Source organism: Tupaia chinensis, unplaced genomic scaffold (genome assembly GCF_000334495.1).
Source record: "Tupaia chinensis unplaced genomic scaffold, TupChi_1.0 Scaffold000578_2, whole genome shotgun sequence".
Lineage (NCBI taxonomy): Eukaryota > Metazoa > Chordata > Mammalia > Scandentia > Tupaiidae > Tupaia > Tupaia belangeri.
The window spans coordinates 7,731,248-7,741,820 of NW_006160094.1; the positions used below are offsets into that span (position 1 = coordinate 7,731,248).

Below are 10,573 nucleotides of genomic sequence, written 5' to 3' on the forward strand. Positions count from 1 at the left end.
AAGGCATGGAGGGCAACCATGGATGCCAGGGACAATGGGGGAGGAGGATGGGACATAGCAGAGGGTGGGGGATGGGGAATCAGGGATGGCAAAACAAAAGGCAAGGTATGCAGGACATAAGAATTGGAAAATTATTTGCTGAGAACATGTATGTTGATGTGCTTGATTGAGCCAATGCACAGTGTATTTTGGATGGAAAATTCATTTGTGTGTTGTGATGGTGTATAGTGAATTAATGTAGAAAATGAATAAATTAAAAAAAAAATCCCAGGAGGAGGGAGAAGGGATTGCAGCATGGCCATCCCCCCGGGTGGTGATTTCTCACTTTCCCTCTCTCTGTTGAGTGCATATGCAAATGTTGCAAAAAAAACTAAAAAAATAAAGAAACTGAGAAACTGTCACCTGAATGACGAGAGGCATGCCATTGACTTCACAGGACATTAGCACGTGCTTCAAACCCTCTTCGACACGGCACTCACACGGAACACTGTTCTGCTCACTCGCGCCAGAGTGGGTGATAGCATGCAGAGGAGCCCAGGGCACTCGAGCCCTCCCGCCTGGTCCAGGCTCTGCCCTGATGGCACGGACCAGCACACGGCCACAGTCCGCTTGACTCGTGAGCTGGCCCTGCTGCACAGGCCCCTCCAGGTGTGGAAGGGTCCACAAGGTGGGAGGCATCTTGACACCCCCTATTTGGTCAGGGCTGCCCCTCAGTTCCTGTTGCTCCTGTTATTCTCTCCCGTGGCTTCCTCCAGTATTTTCTCTTTCTCTCTTTTTTTGCCAGAGGCGAAATGCACTCTCGGGAGGGGACAGGGGATGGCTACACTGCAATCCCTTTTCTAGTCTCTTGGGAACCTGGGCATGCACGCATGTGTGCCCACCCAGCGTATTTTTCAAGCCATGGGTTCGGGACTCAAACTCTGCGGTCGGCCATGAGGAACCCAGCGGCCTTAATCACAGCACCACCTGCTGGCCCCTTCCGTTAGTCCCTGTGAACAGTAAGACCAAGGTTACTTGGGTAAGGTGCCCAACATTTCTCACAGGACTTAGCACATTTCAACTTCTCACTTGAGGAAAATACTTCAGCAAGGAAGATAGTTTTCTTGGCTGCAAATGCCAGAAGTCTTCAAAAAGTTTGTAGAGGGACCAGCAGATGGTGTGATGGCTATGTCACTGGACTCCCATGTAGTCGACCGCGGTTCGAGTCTCGGGTCCGGTGGCTTAAACTCACTCTGGCACGTGTGCGTGCGTGCCCAAGATCCTGAGAGGAGAATGGAGGAGAAGGGGTGATTTCTAACTTTCAGTCTCTCTGTCTCTCTTTCTGGCAAGTGCATGCACCCTATAGTGAAAAACCTCCCCCCCCCCCAAAAAAAAGAAAGTTTGTAGAAAATGTGTAGTATGAAACAACTAGGCTAGGATTTCAATGTTATTTTTTTGCACCAAAATAAACTGACACTTAAGTTCCACGAGCTTTCTTTTTTCTTTTCTTCTTCTTTTTTTTTTGAGAGGTTTTCGCTATAGGGCGCATGCGCGCACCAGATAGACAAAGAGAGACATAGAGACAGAAAGCAAGAAATCACCCCCCAGGGGGATGGCCACGCCGCAATCCCTTCTCCTCCATTCTCCTCTCGGGATCTTGGGCACGTACGCACACGTGCCCAGCGTGAGTTTTAAGCCACCGGGTCCAGGACGCGAACCGCGGTCGACTACGTGGGAGTCCAGTGACATAGCCATTACGCTAACTGCTGGTTCCCAATTCCACGAGCTTTCTGCAGTCCCCTGCATGGACTGGCCCTCGGCGCAGTGTTGGCCGTGTGGGGGAAGGTTGTTGGCTCTTGGCGACAGAGCAGAGCCAGGCAGCTTGGGGTCCTTTCCTCCTGCAGCCGTGCGCGCTCCCTGCCTGGCACCCGTCCTGCCTGCTTCTCTGAGCACTCAAAGCCTTCTGTCAGTTTATGTTGCCCCAGAAGGACCTTCCAGGTGCCCTGTGTCCCTACTTCATGATGTCTCTCCTAGGACCAATGCCCTAAGAAAAGTGACTCGGCTCAGGGGAAGCAGCAGCTGGCTTAGAGAACATCCCCTTAGACAAAACCCTGGGGAGGTGGTTTACTTTCTTTTTTGTTTGAGAGATTTTTGCTATAGTGCTCTGGAGAGACAGAGAGAGACAGAGAGAAAGAGAAATCACCCCCCAGGGTGGTTGCCACACTGCAATCCTTTCTTCTACATTCTCCTCTTGGGAGTTCTGGGCACGCATGCACATGTCCCTGGTGTGAATTTCAAGACGCTGGGTGCGGGACTCCACTGCAGTGAACCACATGGGAGCCCAGCGCCTAACCCACTACCCCCTGCTGCCCAGGGTCTACTTTTAAGGGATCATGCTAAGTCTCTAGAAGTTAGTAACACGGGGGAGAGAAACTTTACAGCTAGTCTCTTGCTAACTTGGTCTTTCTAGATTCCAGCTTAGTTCCAGAAGACAGGGAAACAAAACCAAACTGCTACAACCCTCTAACAAAGGGTGCCAGTGATCCCTGAGCCCAGTCTGAGAGCCGTGAGGTTTAGTTTCTTAGGGACAAACTCTCCCCTAAGAAGCCAGCGAGATCACCTAATCCCACGCTCAGTTTCCAGGCTTGAGCTCTGGGCAGCTTGCTGCATGCCAAGGGGCTCTCTGCTCGAGACTTCACTCCAGGTATCCCGACTCTGCTACGCTGGGAAGAATGAGAAGCTGCGAGAACACACCTACTGCAGCCTCCCCACTGAGGCAGCCCTAGTTCTGCCGTGCGCTCGCAGAGGCTCTGTGTCCTGGGCGCCGTGGGCCCTGGGCCAGCAGGGCTGTGGTCACTAACCATGCTCCTACCCAGGAGGCCAGGCACCGGGAGCGCAGGCCCGACCGACCCGCCAGGAGGCTCTGAGATCTCGGTCAGCAAGTTCACTGCATCCTCTGACCACTGGGTCGACTTACTGGGAAGTAAGTACCGAGGACCGGCAATTCCAGACAAGAATCTGAACACGCACCCGGGCGACACGAAGCATGAAGTGACATCGATGAAGCAGGAAAGTTTGGACACTGCCCAGAGTCACACACCAAGGAACTGGCCACCCATTGGCCACCCTGGACGGTTCCACACAGTTAACGGGCCACGCGACGAGTGGCAGGTACAGAAAGGGACGGAGACAACGAGGCCGACGGGACCCGAGCCTCACTGTGGGGCTTTTCTAGGACGCACCTGGCATGGCCTGCAGGGAGGCCTGAGCCCGGAGGGCTGCGGCGCGAGGCCAGTTTCTGCTGGAGGGCCCAGGGCTCCCCTTCTATACCCACGCGGGGACATTTCCTGACTGTTCCCAGGAGGCGGCCTCAGTCCTGGGAAGGGTCTGGACATGGGCACTCGGCCTCTTGGCCCGCCCTTGCGACTCGGGACAGTGCCCAGAAACACTCGGAAGGCGTCTATGACCTGCCCGGGAGCGCCATGGAAGTCGGCCCACAGGAAGTGAAAGGCGACGGAGCTCACGCGGCTGGTAAGACCCGGAAGTAATTGGAGGCGCGTGCCAGCTGCCTGGAGGCCGCCTCTCCAGGCCGAAGGGAGGGCCCTGCCAAGCCTGCCCCTGCACGGCTGCGGCACCCACGGGCCAGGGGAGGGCGGGACTGGCCGCCCACGGGGCACGCCCTCCATCATGACTAATCAACTCGTTGGCACCTGCAAGACACTTGGCCGGGCAGGAGCTGCAGGGTAGGGGCTGGCCCAGGAAGGCCCTGGCCAGGATTCAGGTCGAGCCCTGCCAAGCCGTGGAAGACCCAGCACCCCATCCTCATTCCGGTCAGGCCTAGCTGGGTCGAGCCACGCATGCCCCTGAACGACAGCCGGGCAATGAGGAGGACGGGCTCCCAATGGTTCAGAAAGGAAACCGACATGCAGGGGATGCTCCAGGTCCTCACGACAGGTGGCACAGAATGACACCAGGTGCCAGCGCCCTGGGATGTGCCAGTACACTGCTCAGAACACCAGGGCCCTGTCACTGCCGGGAGATGGGAATACCACGGCAGCGAGGTGGGAAGTCGACACATTGCACACGTGTGCATCCACTGCCGATTTTAGTCCACCTACTGTCACTCTGCACCCCTACTCTCCCCCGCAGGCTCCGGCCCATGGGCTGCTTGTTTCTGAGAAGGGGAGCAAAGGACACAGACTGGGGTGGGGGAAACAGCAGGCAGGGGGCCGGCTGCTCTGTGAGGACACACGGAGCTCGGCCACCCTCGGACGATCGTGGCCAACAGGCCAGTGTGGATGTGTGGCAGAGCTGTGAGCGTCAAAGTGGCTGCACCGAGGTCTGGGGCGTGCTGTCTGAGCACTCCGTGTGTGCCGAGGGGGACCACACCCATATTCCTGCGTGAGGCCTGGGGGCTGCAGTTGGGGACCCTGCTGGGAATGCTTCTCTCTCTCTCTCTCAAGAAAAAAATAGGAAAAAGCAGCGAGGGAGGGAAGGAAGGAGGAAGGAGGCAGGAGGGGTGCTACGGCAGGCTGTAAGCTGTGCTGGACCTGGGGTTTCCTGACAGGAGCATGGCTTCTATCAGCAGAACGGCCAATGGGACCCAGGCCCCTGCCGCTCTGTCCTGTGGGAGGCCTGAGACCTCTGCGAGTTCCACCAGGCCTGTGTCTGAGCAGACGGGGCCAGCAAGGACTCTGAGCACCCCACTCCACAGAACCTGGCGGGAGCAGACCTGGCGCTGGGTGCTCCGCCCACCCGGGTGCCCTCTGCCAATGCACTCTGGCACTGTGCCCACACCGATGTGGCCAATCGGCCACTGCCGCGAAGGTCAGCGGCAGGGTGTGCGAGGGGACAGCCCCGGCCTGTGCCCACATCATAGCAAAGATGGCAGGAGAGAGACAGGGCTCGGAGGAAGTGGCAAGCGCCTTCGGCAAGGTCACGCGCTGAGGGCAACCGTGGCTAGAGCCTCAGGTGGGGGAGACACACACCTGGTCCCAGTGCCCATCTCGCCCCCGTCTCGCCACTGTCTGCAACAAGGAGGGGCCGGCCCTCTGTGCCACCTGGCAGACTCGGGGGCCACACGGAGTGGCTATTCATTCTGGCAGGAGACCACCCACGGCCCCTCATGGCGGCTGGCTGAATGCCAGGCACATGGGGACGTCTTCCTTACTGTTTTCTATCTGCAACTGCTGCAAAGCAAAATGCCTGGCACCTTGCCGACCACCTAAGTGAGGTCCCCAGGTCTAAGGCCCCATGTCCTCAGTTTCCACCTAGGCTGCCTCTCAGACCCCACCCAGAACCAAGGGCCCATTCCACCAACCCCGTCCCAAGACCTGTCTGCGCTTCTCCCTTCCCACCCTCTGACTGGGAGAAAGGGAAGGGAAAGAAAAACTCAGAAACCTGAAGAGCGTTTGGAATTTATTCTCTTAAATAAGAATGTAACACTTGTTTAAAAAGACGAGAAGCACAACACCTTGGTTTCACAGTAACGGCAAAAGCAAAGTTACACAATTAAATAAAAAACTCACAAAGAAACACCAGAAACTCACAACAGCACAGGTTGAAAACGAAGGTGGAAACGCAGGCTGTAGGGAAGCCCGAGGGGGCCAGGTGTTGTGTTCCCTGGCACAGCTGGTCCTCCCTCGCCCTGGCTTCGTGGACCACTGCCCTGGGGGTCTGGCTTCCTGCCCACCCCTGCCCCGAGCTGAATGGCTCAAGAAAAAGTGGACCCGGGGCCCTAAGACTGTTCCCTTGTCTTGCAAGAGAGTCGAAAGACAAACACTGAAACAGCAGAAAGATAGTGGAAGTAACCGGCCCCACGGAGCCAAACGGAGGGCAGGTGGGTGTCGGCCGCTCTGTGTACACCCTAGCAGCAGCCCCACTCTCCGGTCCCCCCGACCCAGAGCTCCAGGCCGGGGTGTGTGCTGCTCATTCTGACCAGCCTGTTTGCCCACGGCTGTGCGGCCCTAGGCTGCTGGGCTCCCTGTGGACCCTGACCAGAGTGCCAGGCCAGGCCGGGGGAGGCTGCCCTGTCACACGTTCTAGAACAGCTTCGTTACTATTATCATCTCGGGCACAATATATACATGTGTTTATGCATGTATATGAAGTGAAGCCTATGTACACACCAGCGTGTACACACGTACAGTCGCACATCACTGACGAGGGTGGTGACGCTGATCCGTGGCAGAATTCTCTTAGCTCTACTGAAAGGTTTTCCAGCAATGTCTATAAGGGGAGGAGACTTGGGGAGCAGCCAGATTTTCTAACTTTCCACCGTCAGGCAGGAACCCAAGGGTGGAATTAATCCCTGTACTGTCCTTGCTTGGCGACGGGCAATGGGTGACCATCACCTGTAGCTAACTATGGCTTTTAAGTCCAGATCATCTTTTCCAGAAGAGGACGGACAACGTCCCTCACCCAACCCTCTGTCACTCGCCTACCTGCTGCTCAGGACAGCTCACCGGTGAGATTCACTAGAAGAGACTCTTGTGCACCAACGAGAATCCAAAGACCTGCCACCAAGGGTCTCACATCTGAGGAGACAGCTCTTCCATGGGGTCGGGTGGACGGGAGGGGGAGTGCGGGAGGGGTGGCCCTTTCTCTGCCTGTTGCTAACTTGCTCTGAAGTCAGGGCTGGTACCACGAGGCCAGGGTAAGGGGATCTGTGCCAGGTCCACTAATCCGCAGCAGTGAGTTTAAGAAGCTTGGCGACAAAGCATTTACAGGTTTGAAACAGAAAGGAAGAGTTCGAAATTAAAAACACATTACAGACAGAAACCCTGGAAGCAGTCTTCTGAGACCGCATGGCAGGCACAGACATGGGCCAGGGGAGCGGAGGAGCCAGCAGTGAGGCCGGCCTAGCGCGGTGCTCTGACCTGAGGGCTGCACTTGGCTGGCTTTGTGTTGTGTGTTCACTTGGCAAGAGTGGTTATCAGGGAGAAAAGAAAAAAGGCATAAATCAAGAGGCAGGGCAGAGTGAAAGCACAGCGGGCCCGGTCCTGGCTCCGGGATGGGGTCATGGCCACCGCGGGCAGCCCCTTGGGGAGAGCATAGTGAAGAGGACACCCGAGCACGGTAACACTGCTCTCGTGACATTCCAGGGTCCTGGGGTGCCTGACTGCCCCTGACGCGTTCCCACTGGAAGTTATAGGTTAGTGAGCAAAGCTCCAGTTGGGATTTAAAGCAGGCAATCTTCTATCAAAGGAGAAAGAGAAACCGATTTTATACCAACAAAATACCACCTACGACTCTGTTCCTTTTCTACAGAGGCTAGCAAGAACCGGCCCGCCCACAGGGAGAGTGAGGGTGCTCTGGAGCATGCCCAGGATCAGGGTGTCACTTCCAAAAGCTTGCATCCCTAGAGGCAGAGTCTAATGGACCCATCAGCCTTGGGCTCTCCGGCCTCCCTGTTCCAAGAAGACACAGTCCTACCTCACTCATCCCAGGAGCTTAGGATGGCTTCCTCGGGATGCCACGCCCTGCAGCCTTGCACTGTCTGTAACAGGAAGTCCTGTTCTAGCCAGAATCAAGAACCGGGGTGTGGACACCCTCAGGACTTCGACGTTCTTGGTAGTCCTAACTACCACGTTGTCAGCTCTCATCTCCCTCCTTGCTTTGTAGAACATGTTTCTCCTTTGCTGTGGAAAACCTTTACTTCTTTAGAATGCCCCAAACCTGCAATCAGTCATGCCTCCTGTTAACAATGGGTGGGAAAGTGAGCAAGCTCGGCTTGACGGGAATGACCTGAACTTCACTGTGTTCAATTCTATTTATAAAGAAGGTTCTGTGCTCCCTGCCCCCAAGGGAAGCTTAGTTTCTTTGTTTTACTGAGTGGTTCTGGGGAGGATGCACGCCTGCGGGGAGGAGCTCGGATGGGCAAAGTGGTGCTCTCACCTGACTGAAAGCATCCTACAGGGTAAGGCCTGCGCACCTGGGTCTCTCTGGATTTTGCTCTCTGCCAATGACTGCCCCCAACGCTCTGACAGCAGCTGCGAGGGCTGTCAACACGTCATGGGATTACAGAGAAGCTGACAAAGGGCACCCACACTGCCAGAGGCCTGACGTCATTCACAGCATAGACAGGTTATAAAGTGCCGGGCCCACCTACAGGGACTAAGCACCTCCTCAGAAGGCAAGGGCGCCTGTGGCAGCAGGAGCCACGCTCATGGCGCTCAGCTGTGTCCAAGCCTCTGAACCCCTGCCTACCTCTGGGCGCCCCCCGCCCCAAACCAGCACTGCAGGCTTGCATTTGCTCTTACGCACAGCAAAGACAAACTCCAGGAGCCTCCCGCTTGATGGTCACTGGGTAACTCTTTTCCCTTCCCCTCCATCACCCTCCTCCGTGGTCCAGCCTTGGGTGGTTTGTAGTAAATGGCTGTTTGACGTACAGGGGACACCACGTTACCATGGAAGTGTGGCCCTGCCACCCTCCTCTCACACCCCAGGGTCACCCTGGGACATGAACCATCTGCCTGGGCTAGGAGCTCAGGAGCACCCTGCAGTCTGAGGAGCTGGAGAAACATCTTACAGGCCAGCTCCACAGAGAGCAGAGAGAGGCAGTTTGAAGGAGAATAGCAACACAGTTCAGCACGGCAGGCCCAGCCCGGAAGCTGCCGTGTCTCTGCCCTGCTGTGGCCAGGATGTGTGTGGCGGAGAGGGAGAGATGGTAACACAGGGTGTGGAATGACAGCCACAGAGCAGGGCTGCTCCTCATCAGAAGTTCAGTTGCCCCCAGAGTCAGGATAGGTGTGCCTTAATGGGTGCAGGTAAACAGAAGGGCAGAGACAGCTCCTCCAGACACCTGACCAGGGGTGGGGTTCAGGTGCACACACTGCGGGACCCCAGCAGGAGCTGTGTGGAGGCCTGGCAGCACTGCACCCTCACCCTGGTTGGCCACGAGAGCAGCCTGCATATCTGGCCAGGTGTGGACCGGCCACCCAGGGTGCCAGATGGGTTTGGGACAGGGCTACAGTGACGACGCTTTGGATGAATGTGACCCGCTGCTCAGGCGACACTGCCGACTGCCAGTGCCCTCAGTGGACCACGGCCTGCCCGTGAAACTCCCCTCCGATCTGCACCAGCACCTCTGACAGGCCATACAGGAAGGGGACCCCGAACGCAAGCAGCTGGCACATGAAAAAGGAGTCCAGGGGGTTTTGGGCCACCTGATGCCCGATTGAAGAAAGGTTGCTTTGCAGGTGCTGGCTCATGCCCTTAGCCTTGTCACAGAGGCCGAGAGAGTGACGCGCCACCCAGCCAAACAAGGAAGTGAGGCTACCTGGAGTTCTCTCTGCTGAGCTGGCCACGCCGCTGGCCCGTCCGCTGGTGTCCACCGGGGGGCCGTCCTGCAGGGGTCCTTTAGCCTCCTAGGAGAGCCCACGAGAAAAAGAAAGTGACTCTGACGGAAGTGCCCATGTCTCAGGGGCAGGGACAAGCTGGCGGCCACTCAGCTCTGCTGGCCCCCCAGCCACCCAGACACACTCCTCTCATGGCCTATCTTTAGAGCCTGGTGCTGGGCCAGGCAGAGCACAGTGGTGCATGGCTGGGCTCACAGGGAAAGGTCCCGTGTTCAAGCCCCAGGACTGCACATGGTGTGGGCCAGCAGAGACTGGTGGTGGCTCTCGGCGTGCACACCCTGCTGCATCTCTCTCTTATGGGAGAAATAAACTTTTTCTTTTTAAATATTTGCTATAGGGTACATGTGCTCACCACAGACAGGGAGGGACAGGAAGAGGGAAAGTGAGAAATCACCCCCTGGCGGGATGACGATGCCACAGTCCTTTCTCTTCCAGTCTCCTCTTGGTATTTTGAGCATGCACACGTGCCCAGCCACCAGGTCCAGGACTCGAACCACTGAATTGGCCAGCACCTTAGTCACCATGCTACCTGTTGACTCCCGAGGAAATTTAGAAAACAAGCATAAAAACAAAAACAGAAGCAAAATCTATGGGGCCAGCAGGTGGCATGGTGGTTAAAGAACTGGATTCCCACATGGCTCAAGTCCCAGACTTGGCAGCTTGAAACTCATGCCGGGCACGTGTGTGTGCATGTCCAAGATCCCAGGAGGAGAACGGAGGAGGAAAGGATTGTGGCGTGGCCACCCTCTCTAGGGGGTGATTTCTCACACTCCTTCTCTCCCTCTCTCTGGCGGCGCAGGTGCCCTATGGCGACAACTTAAGAAAACACACACACACGACGTGGGGCACGCTTTACATGGAGGGCACCGGGAGTCTTGGCTCAGGTCCACTCTGGGATAACTTCTCCCACCCCGCTGCAGTGAACACAAACTCAGGGAGTTCTTAGCACCTGTATGCCGGCAAGGTAACGCAGCCACTGGCAGGAGGAGTCACTCTCAGTCAGAAAAAGGGCACAGCAGGTAAGTGACCACGGACTGGGCGTGGAAGGGGCACAGGCAGAGTGGGCTCCTGGTCACGGTCCTCTGCGTGGACAGCAGGGACATGCTCCACTGGCCTGCGCTCATGGCCGCCCGGGGGAGGGGTAGCGAGGACCGAGGGACCCTCTCAGGGTACACGGCCCACCTCCACCTCCCCGGAAGCAGCTCTGACTACATGGAAAGGTTCCGCAGGGCGGG

At 56.8% G+C, this 10,573-nt stretch overlaps 1 protein-coding gene across 1 annotated transcript in view; it reads right to left on the reverse strand.

The window, feature by feature from the left end:
- Positions 1-10,573, reverse strand: part of MICAL3 (microtubule associated monooxygenase, calponin and LIM domain containing 3) — a 129,262-nt gene that overhangs the window by 72,039 nt on the left and 46,650 nt on the right. The window contains 1 exon segment of the mRNA XM_014591485.2: positions 9,260-9,347. Within this exon segment, the coding sequence (XP_014446971.1) occupies positions 9,260-9,347 (88 nt within the window).